At 54.8% G+C, this 20,671-nt stretch overlaps 8 protein-coding genes across 8 annotated transcripts; 5 read left to right on the top strand and 3 right to left on the bottom strand.

Annotated features, from left to right (window-relative positions):
- Positions 1–59: 59 nt before the first annotated feature.
- Positions 60–1,636, top strand: DACRYDRAFT_119440 (norsolorinic acid reductase; the record flags this gene model as incomplete). The annotated part of the gene is made up of 5 exons (XM_040770788.1): positions 60–171; positions 222–622; positions 680–1,000; positions 1,051–1,397; positions 1,445–1,636. The coding sequence occupies exons 2-5, from the start codon at positions 304–306 to the stop codon at positions 1,634–1,636; spliced, it is 1,179 nt and encodes a 392-aa protein (XP_040624213.1). The 5' UTR covers positions 60–171; positions 222–303.
- Positions 1,637–2,105: 469 nt separating this feature from the next.
- DACRYDRAFT_72195 (uncharacterized protein) lies at positions 2,106–2,801 on the top strand (the record flags this gene model as incomplete). The annotated part of the gene is made up of 2 exons (XM_040775962.1): positions 2,106–2,308; positions 2,371–2,801. Coding segments are annotated over exons 1-2 (576 nt in total), but the record flags the coding sequence as incomplete, so codon positions are not given.
- A 1,153-nt stretch (positions 2,802–3,954) lies between these two features.
- On the bottom strand, positions 3,955–5,102 carry DACRYDRAFT_59088 (DNA topoisomerase IV alpha subunit; the record flags this gene model as incomplete). Its single annotated transcript, XM_040775537.1, has 8 exons — positions 3,955–4,018; positions 4,080–4,126; positions 4,173–4,359; positions 4,407–4,493; positions 4,596–4,732; positions 4,785–4,871; positions 4,918–4,971; positions 5,022–5,102. Coding segments are annotated over 8 exons (744 nt in total), but the record flags the coding sequence as incomplete, so codon positions are not given.
- Positions 5,103–6,203: 1,101 nt separating this feature from the next.
- DACRYDRAFT_119442 (uncharacterized protein) lies at positions 6,204–6,967 on the top strand (the record flags this gene model as incomplete). Its single annotated transcript, XM_040770789.1, has 2 exons — positions 6,204–6,362; positions 6,418–6,967. The coding sequence occupies 2 exons, from the start codon at positions 6,204–6,206 to the stop codon at positions 6,871–6,873; spliced, it is 615 nt and encodes a 204-aa protein (XP_040624216.1). The 3' UTR covers positions 6,874–6,967.
- A 171-nt stretch (positions 6,968–7,138) lies between these two features.
- DACRYDRAFT_97161 (Rho GTPase activation protein) lies at positions 7,139–9,704 on the bottom strand. Its single transcript, XM_040777428.1, has 2 exons — positions 8,762–9,704; positions 7,139–8,711 (listed from the first exon to the last, which is right to left on the bottom strand). The coding sequence occupies exons 1-2, from the start codon at positions 9,456–9,458 to the stop codon at positions 7,303–7,305; spliced, it is 2,106 nt and encodes a 701-aa protein (XP_040624217.1). The 5' UTR covers positions 9,459–9,704; the 3' UTR covers positions 7,139–7,302.
- A 73-nt stretch (positions 9,705–9,777) lies between these two features.
- DACRYDRAFT_97162 (uncharacterized protein) lies at positions 9,778–10,488 on the top strand (the record flags this gene model as incomplete). The annotated part of the gene is made up of 1 exon (XM_040777429.1): positions 9,778–10,488. A coding segment is annotated over one exon (372 nt), but the record flags the coding sequence as incomplete, so codon positions are not given.
- Positions 10,489–11,434: 946 nt separating this feature from the next.
- DACRYDRAFT_119444 (uncharacterized protein) lies at positions 11,435–13,658 on the bottom strand (the record flags this gene model as incomplete). The annotated part of the gene is made up of 5 exons (XM_040770790.1): positions 13,438–13,658; positions 13,167–13,381; positions 12,669–13,119; positions 11,811–12,623; positions 11,435–11,764 (listed from the first exon to the last, which is right to left on the bottom strand). Exons 1-5 carry the CDS (start codon positions 13,651–13,653, stop codon positions 11,435–11,437), a joined length of 2,025 nt encoding a protein of 674 aa, XP_040624219.1. The 5' UTR covers positions 13,654–13,658.
- A 1,612-nt stretch (positions 13,659–15,270) lies between these two features.
- Positions 15,271–17,019, top strand: DACRYDRAFT_111866 (uncharacterized protein; the record flags this gene model as incomplete). The annotated part of the gene is made up of 3 exons (XM_040769300.1): positions 15,271–15,732; positions 15,792–16,031; positions 16,756–17,019. The coding sequence occupies 3 exons, from the start codon at positions 15,271–15,273 to the stop codon at positions 17,017–17,019; spliced, it is 966 nt and encodes a 321-aa protein (XP_040624220.1).
- Between the last annotated feature and the right edge of the window lie 3,652 nt (positions 17,020–20,671).

Genomic DNA, 20,671 nt, shown 5'->3' on the forward strand with positions numbered 1-20,671 from the left:
TGAAGGTGAGTCGACGTAATGCGTCGACTCGCGGTCACTCATCCCGCTTCATTGCAGAAGGGTATTACACCATGCACCCATGATTTGCGCTTGCGTGGAAACATCCGAGAGGCTTACTATCATGGTCCCGTACCGCTGGCGATCTTCGGAGTCGCCGACATGTTCGCTAATGTGAGGACCTCTGGGTATCATATGAATGCCTTTGCTGAGCATATATAAAGCACGTCAAGGACTGCAAGTGCTCCAGCAGCAAGATCAACCACATCGGTCTCGCTCTAGCCCCACATATCGCCTAGTTCAACAATGTCTCGACTCCCGCCCAACAACGTTCCCTCCCTCACTTCCGTCGGACCCCCTCGCACCAAGCTTGGGGAGTACCGCCTCCTCTCTCCCTCTTGCGGGCTCCGCGTCTCCCCTCTCTGCCTGGGTGGGATGTCACTAGGTTCTGCATGGGAGGAGGTCCTCGGCGGAGGTATCCCTAAGGACAAAGCCTTCGAGTTGCTGGATATCTACTGGAAGTCTGGGGGAAACTTTATTGATACGGCGAACGACTACCAGGAAGAGCAGAGTGAGCAGTGGATTGGGCAATGGATGGAGAGCCGGAATAACAGGGACGAGATCGGTATACTACGCATTCCACTGCCTGAACATGTGCGGGACTGATTATATATGCGCATAGTATTGGCGACCAAGTATTCCGTCGGTTACCGCAAGGCCCGCTCAGACGCGGAGGTCTACGTCAACTTCACGGGCAACCATAAGAAGTCCCTGCACGTCTCCCTCCGCGATTCTCTCGCCAAACTACGCACGGAGTACGTCGACATCCTGTATGTCCACTGGTGGGACTACGGGAGTTCTGTGCCAGAGGTGATGCGTGCCCTGGACGACGTGGTCCGGAGCGGGAAGGTCCTCTATCTGGGGATTAGCGATACACCCGCTTGGGTTGTCTCCAAGGCTAACGAGTACGCAAGAGCTCACGGATTGAATCAATTTGTTGTCTGTACGTGCTCCTCATCTAGCATATACAACGGAGCGGCTGACGCAGGACAGACCAAGGCGAATGGTCCTGCTTGAAACGTGATTTTGAGCGAGACATCCTCCCCATGTGCCATGCAGAAGGGATGGGCATAGCGCCATGGGGCGTCATCGCCGGCGGCCGATTCCGTACCCAAGCTCAGCTCACACAGCGACTCAAAGAGGACAACCTCCGATTTGGGAATAAACAGCTTACCGAGGGGGAACAGAAGATGAGCGCGGCGCTCGAGAAGGTTGCTAATGAGGTTGGGGGAGAGGCGAGCCTCGTCAACGTCGCTATCAGCTATTGCTTGCATAAGCAGGCGTACGTGTTCCCTATCATTGGGGGAAAGAAAGTGGAACATCTGAAGGAGAACATCAAGGTTCGCCCGTCGTCCTGTTATGTAATCGATTCTGATCTTTTTATCAGGCGCTTGATATCAAGCTCACCCCGGAGCAGATCGAGTTCCTCGACGCGGCAGTGCCATTCGACATTGGGTTCCCTATGAACTTGATGGGCGGCGATCCGGCACTGTACAAGGACGGAAAGAGTCGTGTGCTCTTGATGCCGATGTGCGGGAGCGTGCAGTGGGTTAGGGCGGACCAACCTATTGATGCGTGAATGGATAATCACACATCTTGACCTCTTGTCCCTTGGTCAAAGAGTAATTCAACATGGGTGCCTGTCACGTGCATGTGAAAATGATCACGATCATCGAGCAACTGACTCACAGCGACGAATATTGACCCAGCTAATCGTCAGCTAAGTTTGTCTCTCTGGAATTTGAAACAGCGATTCACGCACTAGTACTTGATCGACTTTTACCTTTTTTTCATGTGATGCAGTCCAACTGTCGGAATGTCCAAGTTCTCGGTCCCGAACCCCTGACTTGCTTTCTCCCGTATCCCTGCCGGTCCCGCAGAAGGTAGAGCATTCTCTCCTTATGCTATTCTCCAAGTACCTTGCCGTCACCCTCACAGCAGTCGGAACGGTCGCGCTTGGTGCCTGAAACTCGAGTTGAGTTCGCGGTCGACCTGGGTATAAGTATTCACCACGTCCCTCCAGCTCAGATGTCATCCGCTGGCACACCGCCGTCTCGTATATAGTTCCTGATCCTCCTGGTCATCCCTCGTCTCAGCAGCAAACATGTCCGACCCTAAACCAATCTCTATCTACCCACCTGCGGGGAAAGACGGCGCGCCGTCCCACGCTTCGCTTAGCAAGTCCCAGTTCCCGGCCGAGGCGCTGAATGGCCAGTGGTTCCTCGTCCGGTCGACGATGGACATGTGGAAGGTGGGCCCCTTCTTGCTCGATGGGCATGATCGGGGATCCAGTTGCTTACTGCGCGTGGGTAGACACACAAAGATACGAGTATGACGTACACCCTGAGCACGCCGTTCCCCAACCTGGTGTACAACGACAACAAGAAGTTCCGCTCCCTCTCCTCTCCCTCCTCCAAGGCCCCCACATCGATCGATGGGATCTCTACCCTCCTTCCTACCATGGGGGGAAGCGAGGAACATGGTGCCAATTTCAAGTGGCGGGGTGTGGGTTTCCTCTTGCAGATGGCGACTTCTACCTGGCAGATCCTGGGGTACGACCTGGAGGAAGGATGGTTCGTCACTTGGTTCGACAAGACGCTGTTCACTCCCGCGGGGCTGGACATCTATACCCGCAAACCGGATTCCCTGAGCGCGGAGAGATTGGGGGAGATCGTCAAGGCTGCTCAGGCGCTGGAGGGGGATGCGGGCAGGCTCGCCCAGGGGTTCTTCGAGGTGAAGCATGGGGATTGATCCTTAGACCCCGGAAATGTTGCCATATGTCGGCGGCTCGCTCATGTGCATGATCGAATAGCATTAATGATTATGCATAAGTACTTGCGTGCCATCCATTGTCCGTGCAAGATGAAGCGGTTAAATAACCACAAGAAATCTCAATCATGCGAGACCTTCCTTCGGCACCTCCGACAATCAGAAGCAAGCGAGTTCAATAATGTCATCCTCCTCAGCAAGGTCAGCCCAAATGCCAGCAAAAGCATCTTCATCATTCTCGACAAGTACCGCATTGTCCTCTTCATCCATCGCGAAGTCTCTTAGCCTAGCCAAGTCTGCTTGAAACGAGCTCTCGGAAAAGTATTCCGAGTCATCTGAGGTCGGTGCGTCCTGTTCTTCCATAGCAATATAGGTTCGTTTCACAAACTGCCCGAGTATGTCTGCTTCTTCGAGGGCAGCACGTTTCCTCGCCATATCACCTTTGTCCAGCGGGAGTTTCCTCTTTGCAGGTATGACGGCGGAAATAACGGAAGGTTTGGGTAAGACAAACCCGGGGAATTGGTCTGCAGATATTATTTCGATGTCCTGATCTATCTGAGCCAATGCGATCGCCAGGGCATGCTCTTCATCGAACGAGGTCTCTGCTCGCCCCGGTGTGACAAAAAGGGAACCAGAAACATCCGGTAGCACTGGAAGTTCCGTTGATAGCAGCATCTTGACTTTCTCGTCAACCCCAACTGACGTCATTGCTGCTCCTCGATCTTCACTGTTGGAAGGCTCCGTATTCGCGGGTATGCCCGAGAGAAAACTAGGGATGTCGGGCAGCGGCGGCAGTGCCTCTGGGGAAAACCGTTTGACATCCTCGTTCACTGAATCCAATGCCGTCGCAAGAGCGTGATCTTCGTCAAGTTGCGCGAGTACTGCAACATACATCTCTGCCCCTCCGAGCTTAGGCCTGAGCTTCCGGATTAAGTATTGGACCAGTGCCTCCCCGTAGTTGGTCAGCGGCTCAGAGAAAAGCGAGAACGGAGAATCAGTGCCCCCGAGCTGGGATGATGATTCGTCAAAGGAGGGGAGAAAATAAGTGGACAGAGAAGGGGTCGATGAAGTAGAGCTGGAAAACGAAGATCCTGGGTAGGATGAGAAGGGAGAACTGGGCATGCAGTGCAACGACGAGAGACATTCGATCTCGGCTTTCCGTTGTAGAAACAGCATATGTTGTAGTTCTTCCCTGTGTGTGAAGCTCAGTACTCTGTGCGGAAGTGGAAAACAACAAAGCTCCTGAGACACACCTCCATCGGGAGGGCAAATCAGGAGTCTCTCGAAGCATCTTGAAAGCCTGTTCTCTTCGTCAGAGGAATTACACGAGGGCATGATTGCCCGACCTTTCGGCAATCCGTGGGCTTCAAAGGAAGAAGCTGTTGCGGCTCGATTCCAAGCTCGGTCCATTCGGTACCAAATACGCCGATCCACTGTACACGTTCGCCGGCCTGGCCGTCGCAAGCCTTGACAAATTGATTTAGGATATCCAACCCGTATGGGTCGGCGTCGACAAGGACTGTAATAGGAACCCTACAGGGCATGAGCTTCTCAGAAACGAGAGAGCAAGAAGGGCGCACCAAGGAGGAAGGTCTTGAGCCAATCTCTTGAATAAATCTCTCGTCGCCAGATCGGGATAGCCTTTTCCCTGTAGCCCGTTCAAAAGGCTCGAATCAGGAGCAAAGATGAATACCCACGGTGATTATGAGTCCCTTCCCATCAGAAAAGGTATGGTCGGCAAAGGACTTCGCCAGCAGTGTCTGGAAAACGGCCTGGAGAAGATCTTGAGAGATTTCCCATGAACTCGTGTGTAAGTCCTCACCTCCTTCTCGACCACCACTACAAAGGAAATGTCATCCCGTACATCTATTCTTTCAATGTCCTCTTCGACCGGTATAGTTTGTCCCTTTACCAATGTCAGAGAAACTAGCTCCCATGAAAGAAGCCGAGAACCACACCCTCGTTGCAGAAGCTGTGATCTCTTCTCCGCTCTTCAATAGTAACGTGATTGCAGAGCCGGCGAACATCCCACGCGGTGAGGCGCGCTGTGGCAGGTCAAAGACAGGGACTGAACAACAATGATAGACTGACAATGTTCAGAGCGCCTCGCTTCTCACCTAGCAATTCGGAGAGAAGATCAATGAGCTGCATCACCCGATCAGTGCATAACCGAAACATAAGTTGATACTTCTTACCTTGTCAGAAACCCCCTGATTGTCAAAAAGGGAAGGATCTCGATAGAATACATCTCTGAGGGTAAAGACGTCAGCACCCATACTATCATCTTTATCCGGGGTCCTTGCCTTTTTGTCACTGGCGTCTTGGTCAGTATTGCTTCTTGAGAAATTTGGATAATCTTAATGAGGCGAGCTGGAAATGTGTGAGTCAAAATAGAAAGAAAGCAAGTTGATGGTGTACAAAGGGTTTTACAAGATACTCTTGTTGATGCGAGGAATTTCTTCAAGGTGATAATGGTCTTGCGAGTCACTCTGCAGCGATGTCAACTTGATCGCCTCAAGCACAGGCTTAAAAGTGTACTCACTTGAATTTCTTTGAGCTTGTGACTCCGTTCAGAACTTTCAGAAGGTCGGCTGGAAGGCTGTCTCCTTGAGAAGAGTCTCCTGCCGTGTCTCGAAACGGTCCGTCAGCGCGTTCGACGTCTTCCATGGTAGCAAGCTTTTGACGCAGTTTCGTCAGCAGATCACTGAGTTTATTGAAAACTCTGTCTACAATCAGGTTTTGTCACGCGCATATATGCATTACTCACGAGTGTTCAGAGTCTTCCGGCGCATACATCTGGCTTTGTGACTGATCTATCTGGCTGTCTTGACTACGCGAGTAGGTCGGCATTGACGAGGCGGTACTAGTAGGCATGTCATCTTCAGAGGAGTCGGACATCGGCTCAGACATCGGCAAAGACGCGGGAGACGAGTAACATTCGGCGATGGCCTTTTGGAAGGCGCATATATCTTCATCTAGATTGTCGTCTTGGGAATCATCCGAGTCGAGCTTCTGCGGTTCGGCCCAGACCTGTTGGGAGTCGCCAACCGCAAGGATGCCGTCGTCCTCCAGATCATCAGAAAAGAAATAATCGGTAAAGGCCATTGTAGCAAGCTTGGGAGCGGGAAGGAACAAGTAGCGCGACGTGAAGCAGTTCCAGTTGATGCCGCCCTTTTCATGTCAGTCACGGGACTGATTTCTTTCGGTCACGTGTTTGCTTCCACAGCCGGTTGGGCCACAGGATTGGGTAACACATAAATGGTCGCCGTGCACCCTCTTGCCGTTGTCACATTCTTTATATATATAGACGGGCGAAATCTTTGTCCCGCTCTTTTCCACAGACGATCATCAGCTGCCAAACAAACGAGAGGATAGCAATGGCGGCACCAGCAACAGCATCAAAGACAGTCCAGATCTACCAGCCGTCAGGCAAAGACGGCGTACCAAGCCATCCAAGCTTGAGCAAAGCCGAGTTCCCCATCGACGCCTTCCAAGGCAAATGGTTCGTGATCCAATCGACTCTAGGGATCTGGAAGGTACGCCTGACATTCTTTGCTGGCAGGGAGATGGTCGTATTGAGCAGAAACGTAGACGCGGAAAGACGTCACTATCACCTACACGCCTCATACGCCACCGCCCAACTTGGCGTATAACGACCACGTGCAGTATCGGTCTACTTCCTCGCCGTCGAGCAAACCACTCTGCTCCATTGTCGGTATCTCCACGCTCCTTCCTACTGCTGCTCAGAGCTCGACCGATACGCAACCACACCAGGAGCATGGCGCACACTTCAAGTGGCGCGGATCTGGCTGGCTGAGGATCGCGAGCTCTAAATGGCAGGTCTTGGGATACGACCTACAAGAGGGCTGGGTGGTAACCTTCTTCGAGAAGACGCTGTTCACGCCTGCGGGGCTGGACGTGTATGCCAGGCAGCCGGGTACGTTGAGCAGCGAGAGGCTGTCAGAAATTGTCAAAGCGACGCAGTCGCTAGGCGGAGAAGCGGGCAAGTTAGCAGAGGGATTCTTCGAGGTTACCCATGGTGTATGAACTGGTCGAGCATGATCTGAATTCTCTGTACACCCTGAACACTCCGATGTATGGATTGTATTGTACACTTCCTCCGAATAACCATTACGTGTCTAAAGGGAATCAGCCATCCGCGGGGTACGTGTCCACCCATCGGGACCACTGGTCATAAGTATGCCACCCAATGGGCGCAGGACGAAGCGGGAACAAGAGTAGAAGCTGCAAACCTCAAAAGGCGAGAAACACAGCAGATCAAAGTGCGTCAGCAGAAAGGGTAAAGATGGGTAGAAAAGAAAGCGTAAGCGTGTAGGTCATACAACATTATCCCACAAAGGGGAGTCGAATGCAAGAAAGATCCGAGCGATCCATGAAATACTCTGCAAAGGATAACTGAAAGAGGAAATGAAAGAAATGAAAGAAAGGTCGTGTCGTTACTGATAAATAACCCAATCAATTGAAAGGGAAGAAAGCGCCGCGCTTCGGCTCTCCATCGCTCTCCTTCTCCCTCGTCCTGACAAACCTCCGCACACCCTTAGCCTCCCCATCCGTCTTGGCCCCATCCCGGTCCTCGATATTCCTAATCCGATCGCGTACAGCGCCTTTCCTGAGCACAGCCGGACGTGGCATAGACAGCTTGGTGGGAGAAGTCACACTCCCCGGCGATCCCAGCGCTTCGTTACCTGGCAGAGGAGGGACAGGCGGCACCCCCGCGTCTGAAAGGACACGCGAGCCCCAGTCCTCGGTCGGCCTCAGCTTGCTCATGATGCTCACTCTCGGAGGGGGACCATCGCGTTTGACCTTTCCAGAGATCTCACTCCCATTCGTATTCGTATTCGTATTCGCCAACGGCCGCGGCCTGCTGGCCCCAAACAAGTCTCCAAAGAACCCGGCTTTCTTCTGCGCGCTCGAAGGACTCACAGAATCATCAACACTAGGCGTCCTGTCGAAAGGGATCTGGAGGGGTGTGTCGGGAAGCTCCAGGGCCAGCTGCGGAGGGGGTGAAGGGGTCTGAGGACGATTCTCCTTCTCTTCCTCCGGTACGGCCCCCTGTGGGTGAAGAGAAAGCGCCTCGGGCTTAGCGGGTATCACAGGCGCAGGCGCGACTCCAGAGATGGGCAGCAACATTGCTTGCTGCTGGACGCTAGCTCTCCTCCGGTGACCAGGAGCAGCAGCAAGCACATTCGGGATCTTGCTCGTCATCAGTCGAGGCTGGACAGAGTTGCGCCTGCTCGAAGGAGCAGGCTGCGTCGTAGGCGGAAGGGAATGGTCGCGCTTCGGCACTGCTGTTTCATGGTTTGCGCCGTTCGGGCTCATGCTCATAGGACTGGTGGTGATGTTCGCCGGTGGGGTAGCAGGTGCGTGATACGATTGCGAACTCGCGGTCGTCCGTACGCTGCCGACCGTCTCTCGGCGTTTCTTCTTCACCTCCCTTTCTCTTTCCCTATCCCTCTCTGCGCTCGGCATAGCCGCAAGCTCTCTCGCCCCACTGGCCTCTTCCTGGAATCCGAAGACCAGGTCGTCCTCCTCTACGAAGATCTTAACCAAGCTGCTCGCGATGCCCACACTAGGACAAATGACCAGGAGCAAGTTAGTCAAGCTCATGCGGGTGGTCTCCCGCTTCCGGGCGAGGAACTTGAGCAGCCTGCTAAGTTCGCGGAGGAGGATACGGTTCTCGGGCGGGAGCTGGCGGACTAGGTGGGCAAGGTCTAGCAACAGCTGGGGGGAAGTGGTGAGCGGGGTGGAGGAGGCGTGGCCGAACGCGCTGAGTCCTTCGGAGGAAGGGACGTGTTCCGAAGTATGGGGGAGGAGGGCTTCGTCGAACCGTTTAGCCAAGTAGTGGGTTAGCAGTGGCTCCGGCACTATGCAATCCTATCAGCCCCCGCCCCAATAGCCAAGAAAAAGGACTCACATTCCCTAAAATACGCCTTGAACACCCCAGCAACCGCGTGCGGGTCCAGGTCCGCCGGGCCCACAGCACGCAGATCATAGTCCGCGCCTCTATCAAACTCCTCCCGGAGGGTAGCAACATGGCTCGGCATTCCGGAAATCCGGAATATGCCCTCTTCTTCCGGTCCCCAGCGCTCGAGGTGTTCCAAGCAGCGTAAGATGAGCGCGGGGAGCCAGCGGGAACGGTCTTCTGCTCCTGTATCTTTGGAGAGGACGGTGAGGGAGACGATCCTCGTTCTGCGGACTGCTTCTCCCAGCTTGACCCCGAATACTTGGCCTGGTCTTCCACTCGGGCTCCGTACCGGCCGGGGCATGATAGGAAGATGCGCATCCCCTCCTGTGGTAGGGATGGCCCAGGGGCCAGCAACGTTCGAGTTGCTGCCTACTCGGGGAACAGGGCGTGCCATAGGCAAAGGCATGTTCTGAGAAATAGACTCCATGCGCCGCTGGCTCTGACCGAACAAGCCTTGTACTCGTCCCCATCCTGCGCGTAGGGCTTCTCGGCCTCTGTCCGGACCTGCGTTCCCTGTTGTAGGACTGGTGGGGTATGGACCGGAGATCGGAACTGGTCCGCGGCGGGTTGGGCTAGATATGGCGTGTGCCTGGGGGTGCCTGGGTGGGGGTAGTAGTTGCTGGACTTGCTGCTCCGGGTGCGCCATATAATTTCCAGGTCCTGTAGTCTGGACAGCCAATGGCCGCTTGAGCGCTGGAGGAGGCGCCGCTCTCTCCGGCCTGGGAGGGAGGACAGGTGCGGATATCCCCTGTGCCGAGATGGAAGCAGCGGTGTTCCCGTTGCTGGAATTTGTAGCCCAGCCAAAGACTCGGCTAGCTAACTTTGCTTTGGGCTTGGACTCGTTGGCTGCGGATGCTCCTGAGGAAGCGGATGAAGCGCTCGCGTCTCTCTTAAGGACGTTCTTGCCTGCTGGTTGGGCTCCATTAGGTGCTGAGGGACGCAAGGGGAAGGTAGGATTGTGGTGCGGTGGTGTAGATGGTGGGGAGACGCTGTTTCCTGTTGCTGTGGTAAGAACGCGGGCAGGGGAAGGGAGGGCGGTGAGTGAGCGTCGGCGCTGGACTGGGGGAAGGGATGTCGGAGGCCCAGCCGGCTGCTGCTGCCGTGGTGGTGACGGGCTCGAGGGAGCAAGAGTCAAGGATCTGTCACGCGCCGGGAGGACAGACGAACTAGACGAGCTCTGCTGGGTAGAGACCGGTTGTGGGTGTGGAACCACAGCGTCGGCAGTCGAAGGCCTGGCAGGGAGTGGCGGCACCAGAGGAATAGCCTTCCTCGATGTACCCCTCATTGTGCTTGGTTTGGGGGGTGGTACAGGGCCCGGAATCGGTGGCTGGGGTTGAGCATGGGCATGGGCATGAGCATGCGAGTGCTGAGACGACCGACGTCCGCTGCTCGTACTCCCCGAATGTGTGCTCACGCTATCCTTTTCCCTCGCAGGCGCATTACCGGCACCAGGAGGTCGGATAGTCATCCCCGACCCAGTGCTGAACCGCTTGTCTTCTCCTACCCCCGGAACGCTAAGCAGACTCCCGGATGCACTCTTGCTCCCCTGCACTTGCTTGCTGGTGGCGATATAGGACTCGTACTCTGACTTGCCTGAGCCGTGTGTGGAATGGCCCTTGACATGCCCCAAGTCTGAAGTGTCTGGATCTGCGCTAGATACACTTGAAGTGTCGAGTGAAGGAGGAAGGAGGGCGTCGAGGGAGTCGCGAGAGAGGGATGAGGAGGAGGAGATGGACATGGAGGAGGAGGAGGAGAGAAGTGGTGAGAGAAAGGGCCCGCTCTGCTCTGTTCTAGTGAAATGGGCCAAGGGAATGGAAAAGGATGATGTAAGCACTGCCACAGTACTGCGGGCGTACTTTAGAGTTTTGCGGTGTTTATTGATTTCAGATTCAATTTATACTTTTTATATTTCTCACCATTGTACGTTGACCTATTATTACTATCCTCCACATCATTTACAAATGGAATGATAATCATCTACACCATCAGCACAGATACCTTTCATCAGCTTACAATCACAATCCACAAAGGAATAATTTGACGGCAACCACGCCGATCCCGCAAGTACTGAGCAGAACGCCGATACTTTCTTCCCTCACCGCAAAGGAGTGAGGCTTCTTCTCTTTTCTGTACAGCTACGAGCGCCAATTGCAATACCATATGCCACGACAGCACGACGACACGACAAGTGACAGCATACAAGCATACAGCTAGCATCGCACCACCTCCTGCTTACAACCAACCCCACACAGTTCGCCGTCCACCCTCCATATATACAGGGGACCACGTGCACACTCAACGTGTTGCAGGCTGACGGTGACCAAGCCGTCCCTTGCCTCAGGGCGGCCCTGGTAACTGCCCGGTAGGCACAGGACCTTGATACGGCCGATCATTCCCCCTTAACCCCCGATTCTGCAAAACTGGTCTGTCCATGCCCGAGCCGAAAAGAAACTTCGAAAACTGGGAATACATTCATAGTGACGTACGGTTTGACTACAACTAGCTATACTTTGTTCTGTTGCACAACCAGTAAAACAGAAAGCCAGAAATTACACGTCCTCGTTATACATCCAGCAGCAGTTAGTATTAGCACAATCCCTCCTCAATCAGTCATCGGGTCAATCAGTCCTTAAACGTGCCCAACTCCATCTGCTGCAAAACATGGTCAATCTTCGCCTTATGAATCCTATGATGTTCCTGCCATCCTTTCCACGGATGATGCGCATTCTCGGGGAGCATCGCGAACGACTGGAAGATCTGGTCGCTCGTTCCCGCAGGCTTGCCCAGCATAAGTCGCGCAAGCTTGATGTCGTCTTCCCTGTCGTACCGGCGGCGCTTGGTTGCGGGCTCATCTGGTCCAGCTTGGGGGAGCGTGGGGGGCCGGTCAGTGTCGAACTCGTGTTTGTGGCGACGCCAGTATTTCATCCACGAGGCGCGGGAATGATGTGGTGCCTATACGAGGCGTTAGGACTTCACTTTTCTGAAGGTGAGTACGCACCTTCAGAGCGATATCCCTCCAGACTTGGACCATATCCTGTCCCTGCGCATACTGCAGGTACCTAAGGAGATACCTCACGTCCTCCTCGGTAAAAGCGACGCCTTTCCCCGTGGTAGAGCGATAGAGCGTCTTCGGCGGGGTGGGACTCCGATCGCGTGACTGTTCCAGATACCCCGATGCAGCAGGGGCCTGGACCGTGCGGCCCCTGCCCGGCGCAAGGGGGGAAAGGATAGGCGTAGGCCCAAGTATTGCGTTCCTCACTTCCTCATCTTCGTCATCATCCTGCTCCTCGCCGTCCCGCTCCAGCCCGCTCTCCCCGCTCTCCTCCCCGTCCACGTCAGGCTCCACACTAGCCTTAAACACGCTCATATCGTACGCGCCGAGCTTGATCTGATGCTTGTTGCAGAACCTCCGCCAGCTGTAGAACGTATGGTGCGGCGCGCGGATAGCAAGACGCTCGCAGATCTCGCGCAGTGAGAGGATGAGCCCCTGCTGCTGGCAGTAATCGATGTACTTCTTCAGGTAGAGGATATCCTCGCTCGTGAAGAGGTTGCCTCCAAATGTCGATTTCATGATACGCGTTGGCGGAGTGGGGGAGCGCGCAAGAGGCTTGCGGAACGTGCGCGAAGCACCCGATTGTGCGATAGACTGGCGCGAAGTCGACGTCCGGCTCGCGCGGTGTATCGACCTTCCACGCTCGACTTCAGCTGCAGCATCATGCTCCGCAGCGTCAGACGGAGGCGTGGTGAACGGCTGACCAACATATGCCTCTTCAGGCGGATAAGCAGGTGGAGGCGGCGGAGGTGCCTGAAACTGCCCAATAGTTAGCTCACGTCTTGTGGAAGGTCGAACGCATACATGAGGATAATACGGATTTTCATCCCAGTGCCCAGGCGCAGGATAGTGAAAGGCATACCCCGGGGGTGGTGGAGCGGAAAACGTCTCCCAAGGAGGCCTGAGCGTCGCCGGCTGCATCTGTGGGGGCGGGGCTATAGCACCAGGCGGGTAGCCCGGCATGCGCTGCATAGGCGGGGGCGCCATACCCGGGGGAGGCAGGTTCTGCGGGAGCTGCCAGCTGCCGAGAGGCTGCTGGGTTGCGATCTGGGAGACAGTGAGAGGGTAGACGTTTGGTGGGAGAGAGGGAGAGGGCGCTTGTGGGAGAGGGGGGGGAGGCACTGCGGGCACCTCGGGCTCGGACTGCCGAGGCCGTTTCTTTCCCCTTGGGGGCACTGTCACTGGTGTATCGATAGGCTCCATAGGGCGCGATACGCTGGAGAGGATGTTGGCCGCCGTCTGAGGGCGCTCGTTGCTGCAGGGATGTGAGTCACGAGTGGGCATATATGCGCATATACGTACCTATCATACCCATCCAGCCTGAAGCCCGCCCAATCGCTCTTGAACGTCAGTAGCTCGCCCTTGCGTATGCACTCGGTGATCCAGTTGCTGGCAAGGACGACCTTGCCCTTCTTACCCGCATACTGACGGGCGAGGTTCTTGCCCGAGTTGCTGAGAGGATTGACGATGATGTAGTTGACGTTGCTGTACCCGGACGACACCTGACCGCCGTGTTTCTACAGACCGTCAGTCTCGCGGGGGTTGGTTGGAGGGTGGCTGGATGCAAACGTACCATGATGAGATCGATGAGCTTGGGCGCGTCTGACACGTCGCGCTCAACGAACATCGGAAGAGGTCCGCCGAGCATAGGGTCAACGAAGATGTCAGCATCACATTCCTTCGAGAGAGTCTTTCCTCCATCGGCGACGACAGTGGCGGAGGTGTTGCCGATGTTGTCGTCGACGTTGTGGTGGATGGCTGCAGACTTCCTGTGTGTGACTTTTGGCATGTGGGGAACGGGCCGGTGTGTCGGGTCCCCCGGGGGCGTGATGCTGGGGTGTTTGGGGGGATAAACGAGTTACGGGGGTTTCGAGTGTGTTGTGAGGGATGAGTTGCAGTCTTAGGGGGTCGAGTAAACGGGGGACACAACCACACACTGCTCACTCACTCACTTTGTGAAGAACGGATCTATTCAAAGTGGCGTAAATTAGTCAGCATGGATTGATCCCGCTACAACTGAATCAACAAAGGTAACTTGCTTTCCTCTTTAGTGCAATCACAGAATACGCTTCCAACGGAAAATACCCTGATGACTTAATTTCATGTCTTAGCGCTCAACAAGAAACGCCCACAAGAGGGGAATGTCCACCGTGACCGTGCCCGACATAACTACAATCTAACAATGGCCGACCACCCGGAAATGGAATCGGCCCGAAATCGAGTCACCGGACACTCCCAGGTCGTATTCGAACTCCAATTCCCTCAACGGACAGCCACGGCAGAACTTATAATTATCTCCCTGACAAATGAATAAGCATATGAATCCAACTAGGTGGTTCCTTTCTGCCAGCACCATTCAAGTTCTGCCTAGCGAGAGCGCCGAGTCGGGCGACGGGCGAGTTGCCCTGTGTGCGGATAGCGGGATGTGCGAGAAGTACATGTGTTGATGATGAACAAGTGAGCGGGAGTCACGAGGTGTACAACCATTCTCGTTTCTACATGCAATATTCTCCCCATCAAAGGGGTCGAATGACGTCGTCCATTCTTCGTACACACACGTGGATCGGTCAGCCGGACGATGGCCGTGCTTCTCTTGTCCCCCTCTATCTCTTCCTCTCCTCCCTCATCCTCCAACGACCACCGTCTCCCTCACCTAACTTCTCCTCTCTCCTCTCCGTCCATCACATTGGCTAGCCGAATTCATAACACTCCCCTTGTAGTACCTGCTCCACAACGACAGCGACATCTTCCAACAGACCATGCACTCAATCAAAGGTATTATCCGCCGGAAGACCCGAGCCGATCAGATCAGAATTTCCGGAGAGCGCTGATGGCCGGGTGGGGGTGGCATGGGAGGCGGAAGGTGAAGGTGAGGTGCGGTGATGGACAGTGAGGACCAGGGAGCGCTGAAAGGAAATAATGCACTGCCGGTTCGTGGGATGGGTCACCTCCTACCCATCCCATCCCAGTCAGCCGTAACTCTCCATCATCGGCCTCCCCCCGCCGTGCAGCCTAATCTCTCCTTAATGAGCTACCATATCGAGCTGTCTATCCAATGCCCTCGCTTAGCGATGACAATATTGCCAGATGGACCGAGAAGGTACAGGATGATTGATGCCCTCGATGGGAGAAAGGATGAATGATGGCGACAACACGTAGACGCACGGTAATATAAATCTGTACCACTTATCCTCACCTTGTGCCCTCTTTCTCTGCTTTCACTCGTGTGATCCTCCTCGGTGGCACCGTCGTCATCGCCGTCGCCATCTCCATCGCACGCCGGCGCGTGCCTGGGTGTCACCCTTCCTCCTGTACAATACACTAAAAGCACCAGACAGCGCTGGCCGCCCCGCTCTCCACGTCGAGCGCCCGCGGCTCCCTCCCAAGCCCATCCACAGCAATAGGGATGCACAGTCCCACCGCCCGCCGCTCCTCCATCTTCAACATACTGGAAGATGCTGGTCCTCCCTCTACGCGTCCCCCGCTGCCCCTCCCCATGAGAGGGACGGTGCCGCGGACGATCCACGCGGGGCCCAGTGCCCACCAAAATGGGCACCATCAGCCTCAGCCCCCTCCTCTCCGGGTAGAGGGACAGCATCACGGCACGCGTACGAACCCCATCCGCGTGCCCTCTGGCCCTTCCTCCCCCTCCTCCCGGGCACACTCTCACTCCCTCTCCCAAAGTTCCCACACCCTCACTCCCCAACCTCCAGCCGTACACCCAGCCCTCCAGCCCTTCTCCCCTGACCTGCTCCCTCCAAACCCGTTCAACTCCCCCCGCCGGCGAGCGAAGAAGACGGCGGAAAAGCGCGCGTTACACAACGAGATCGAGCGCAGGAGACGGTGTAACCTCAACGAGAGTGTCTTGGTGCGTCTGTCCTTTTCCAGAGAGGGAGGATACTGACGTGCCGTGGGATTGGGCGCAAGACACTAGGCCGCCTTATCCCTTCACTGCAGAGTATCCACCGGCCGTCGCAGAATCAGATCCTTACTTCCACTCTCGCCTATGTGCAGCAACAACAGCGAGATCAGGCGATCGTGGCGCACGAGCTGGGGTTGCTGTATCGGGAAGCACAAGGGCTGAGGGAGGAGGTGAACGGCTGGCGGGAGCGTGCTGGTCGGGAGCTGATCGAGCAGCCGGAGAGAAGCGAGGATTTCCAGCGACTTGTGCGCCCTGTTCGGGGGTCTCGGGCGTCGCCGCCCGGCTTGGAAGAGGAGGTGTCTAGCGAGGAGGGGTCGAGCGAGGAGTACCGGCTGAGTGGGGGGAGTAACCGGAGTTGACGGGCGGTGCAAGTCATGCGTGTGTGAGGTCATCTGGAGAGACCTGGGCGTCTGCCGGGTAGTACCAGGGAGATTGATGAGCAGGGGGAGATCTGGATATCCGCTGATGAGATAGCGTCGCGCTGATCTAGAGTCGCGCTTAGATGGGACTTGGGAAACTTATACTCGTGCCTTCCAACGATCATTCCTTCACGAAAGTTACCAACGACAATATTAACATCGACATCGACATCGACATCCCTGGGCGCATAACGCGGTACGCGCTCAGCAAGAGTGAGAGTCTCGAGGACGCATTTGGAAGCTTGCCACTGGGACATGCCGCGCTTTCCTAAGCTGACACGTTCCATTTCGGGTCGTGGACCGACCATATCCGTGCGCGCAGTACACCGCAGCAATAAAGAATCCAGTCAGTAGGGGCGTTTTCGCGCCTCGGGCAGAGTCACTTTGGTCCCCATGTGCTCGCATGCACTGCAGGAGAGTGGCACTTGCCAAACAGAGACTTTCATCGGGGAGGGGGGTGACCCCTCCCGTGAAAACCAATTCGAGTCTCCAGATCAATATGAACATTGATGTTTTCTGACTGTCGGCTGTGCTCGAAGACCTAACGTAGAGGAAGGAGAGAGCATCAGACGGCCTCTGGACGGCGAGTCGGGCAGCCGCAGGATTCCCGACGAAAGCCGGCTATACGAAGCCTCCCGAAGAGGGGCGAGTAGAGCCTGGAATGAGTGAATATGATGCTGGACTGTGCTTCGGTTGGAGGCGGGCAGGGAAATCGTTCGTCGTCATCGAGCATCTGCTGGAGAACCGGCAAGCAGTGACTGAGTTCATCCTAGCGCGAGCCAGCATCCAGAACATTCCAGCGCAAGCCTCCTAGCGTAGTAAGAACATGTCAGAGCTTGGTTGACAGTCGTGGATGACCAGATGAAAGCGTTCAGTTACCACGGTAACGGAAGAGACTACGGACGCATGGTTAGCATTGTCTGTCCGAGGCAGGCGGAGCAATGTGATTGTTGCAATGATACTTACAATGGACCCTACACTTCCATCTTTTTTCTGTCCTGTACTCAGACGTCCGCGGAGACCGATCCGCGGCATGAACGACCTTACGATCGACGGAGCACGAAGATTTGTTGTCCTCGTGTTGTTCATGCTGCATTGCAGAGCGGTCAGGCTGGACCGACTATCTTCATCTAGCCTTGACAAGGTCTTGATCGCGGTCGCTTGTGGATCTGATCGAGTGTCATCTCGCTGACTGGTTGCGAACACTGCTGGGCTAGGCCGAGGCATATATGCCTTCTGGCGGTGCATAGCAAATCATTGGTTCAAGGTTTGGTGGACGATGGACGTGCCTTGTGGAGAGCTCATGGAACGTAGAGGTGGTAACTTGATCGGCGGCACACGGTCTGATCTGGCTAGGCTTCACCGTCTAATTTCCTTGGTGGCGGCTCCATCGGAGTTTGACTTCATGCCTGTCCTCGAGCTTGCGTTCATGCGTTTATGCGCTCCTACCAAACTCGGCGAAACGATCCAATCATACAAGCTTCCTCAGTTCTGAGAGCTAATTGTCGTCAAATCCTTACTTGGTTATGGAATCTACCTTGCTAACCCGCTGGACACCCCGCAGAGAACTCGTTGGTGCTTGGTCTGCTGGCCGTGTTGACGCCATCGAGAAACTGTTAGAACGAACCGCTCTCGGTGGCTTCTTTAACGTATACCGGCCCGATATCGAACATTCCACCGGCCTCATACCTCTGGAACTCTGTTCAGCCTTCTTCTGGACACACTCCTGACCATCGGCGGTCGACAAGTTCTGAGACCCGCCAAATCATGGAAATATAGACAACCCTCGTTGATTGCCGTAACTGTCTAGGGTTTCCCTGACTTCGCAAGGAAGGCGTTGTCTTACGTTGAAAGTGAGTGAAAACGCGGAGTAACATTGCTACCATTGTATGTCTTGTTGTGTTATACGAGACTGATCGGATTCTCCATAGGGAATGTATTGTATGATACCCAACCAGCAGTTGATTTGGCTGCTTTACAACAAGTACCTCACACGTGCCCTATACAATCTTCTCAGCGGTGACGGCATTCAACACAGCCCTTGTTTTATATCAAAGTATTGATATGCATACGGTAACAATGCCTTCAGTCTTATCAACCCATACCATCTCGGTAAAATCAATAACGCCGCTCCGTGGTCGCGACTTCCCGAAGCACTCTCCAACTCCCGGACCCGTCCGGGACGAGAACTCTATTTCCCACGGACCGCGACGAAGTCCTCGAACATCTTCCTCGTCCAGCGTACTCTGGAACGTCGCTGTGTCACAGAAAGTCCAAGGAATGCTCGGAATGCGCAATATTGGGACTCGCCATCTGCCTCAGATAGGCACGCCATACTGTCAGGGGATTGTCTTGCCTTGGACTGGAGGGGGTATGATGCACCTACCCTGAGATTTGCCGTCCGCGTGGTGCACCGTTCACAACAAACAACGTTTGTCTCGAGCCTCATGATAGGCGTCCACCCTCGTCATTCCGCCATCTGGATGTGGAACGCACCTGCGGCGTATCATAGCGGAAACGAAACTAATACACGTCAAGCACACAAGTGTTCGATAGACCGCACACGTCGGCGGATTGGAGCACGGTCTCACTTCGGTCGAAACGCAAAAGAAGGGGACGACGTTCCAGGGAGAGGCGTCGCCCCCACCATGGTCGTTCTAGAACGCACGGGAGGGAAGAACATAGAAGCGAGTATGCTTCTCAGGACCCCGAAAGCCGTTGGTGGGATACGGGGTTGCAAGGATTTTCGACGTGGCGACGGGGTGCGAAATCCCAAGCGCCGCTTGAATGGGTGATCGATTTTGACTTTGTATGGTACCTGTTGTCCATTGAGTCTCGAGTGATGGGAATCTATAGGGCACACCGGTTGACAAATGACTTCTAAACAGAATGTCGTAACCCCCGCCTCTGTACCTCGATCGCCATATCGTCCTCTCACAGAGCTGTTGCACAATCTCCACCTGCTACTGTGACTCGAGAAAGAAATCGTCCCTGCCGGCCTCACGACCGGTCCGCGCGGGCGCACCGTCCCCTCCGATGTCACCTCCAGTAACGGCAGCTCGGCAGCATTCCAGCCGACAAAAGTTGTCTCAGGGACGTGATCTGAGCCTCAGTCTATCATATCACGACCCTATGCCGCACAAACACGAACAGAGGATGAACACCTAGGTCGAGCCCTGTCGGGAGCAGACCTGTAACGGGGGTGCGGTGCAGCCCCGTTGCGGAAATGCCTCCAGGGCCTCGGACCCCTGCATCCAGCCCATCCAGCCAAAATTGGACGAATTTAGCTAGAGTAGCTAGACCTAACATGTGGCCACCATGTCTTGGTCATGGCCACATGTACAGCCAGACCCAAGCAAGTGAGAGCCCACTAGTATCCTTTTTAACACACACCATGCCCAGTGACAGCCCTGAGTACCATTATGCTCCCCTCAAATGTGCAATATTCACTAGAAGCACCTTGTTTGAGGTCCACCCCTGTGGTTTCTCATATGCTGTTATTCCAAATTCTATGAGGCCTGAAGTGAAGGCTAAAAGGCATTGGGCTCACCAGTACATGATGTCTTGCCTGGAGCTTGATTTGCCCACTAATTTGACATAGACATCTTCCCCAGCTGCACAAATACCAGTGTGGCTACCAGACTGAGAAGTGTGCTCTCCTGAAAGCTTGAAAGGCACAATCACTCAATTGCTTGAAGAAGTACAAGCAGAAACTCGCAGATGAGAGGGCACTTGGTGATGGGGCGGAGGCGCTGCTGATGCTGGTGTTAGGGCAACACAGGCTGACTAAGTCTGCTCACCTAAGAGTGCCAAGAGTCTAAGCAGGCAACAAGGAAGTGGAGTAGACCTGATGACTAAGACCTATCTACAGTATAGGTACCTGTGGATGATCCTAAGAGACCAAGTCTGAAGAGACAGTCCCCAGGCAGAGTAGGCCTTATATTTATACCTCTGTGGTGGAACCTGCTAGAACATCTTGCTTACTCAGCCTAGTCAGGTGATCAGGTCATATGAGGTCATGCACAGCCATGCACAGCAGGTCACCTGACCATCCAATCCTTCCAGCAGGTTCCAGCACATGCCAAGATATACCAGCTACTTCCATGTCATAAAGGCTTAGTCATGTCTCTTGACCAAGCAATGAGCTGGTGCCCTGACATTGGCCCATTGTCATAACACCCTCCTAGCCAAAGCTGCATGCTTCCACCAAGAACACAATCACCCATCATAAGCTTCATTAGTAGTTAATGACTAGTACTAAACATCTAGTAAGATAAGTACTCACCAGATTGAGAACTTGAGGGGTGAACTCCCCATACCATGCAATCCTGTGGAGGCATCCATTGATGCCCACTTGCCACAGGTGGACATCATGGCCCAGGAGGTTGTAACCATCATGAGTCACACCAGTGATAGTGCGAGGAGCCTCAGAGATGCACTGCTGGATAGTGTTCCAAGCACCTGCA

This window comes from Dacryopinax primogenitus, assembly GCF_000292625.1.
Source record: "Dacryopinax primogenitus strain DJM-731 SS1 chromosome Unknown DACRYscaffold_23, whole genome shotgun sequence".
Classification (NCBI taxonomy): Eukaryota; Fungi; Basidiomycota; class Dacrymycetes; order Dacrymycetales; family Dacrymycetaceae; genus Dacryopinax; species Dacryopinax primogenitus.

Coding starts and splice junctions, on each gene's coding strand:
- DACRYDRAFT_97161 (XM_040777428.1), bottom strand. CDS start 9,458: ATGGCGCACCCGGAGCAGCAAGTCCAGCAACTACTACCCCCACCCAGG. Junction 8,712..8,761: donor CAAGGCGTATTTTAGGGAAT/GTGAGTCCTTTT, acceptor AGGATTGCATAG/TGCCGGAGCCACTGCTAACC.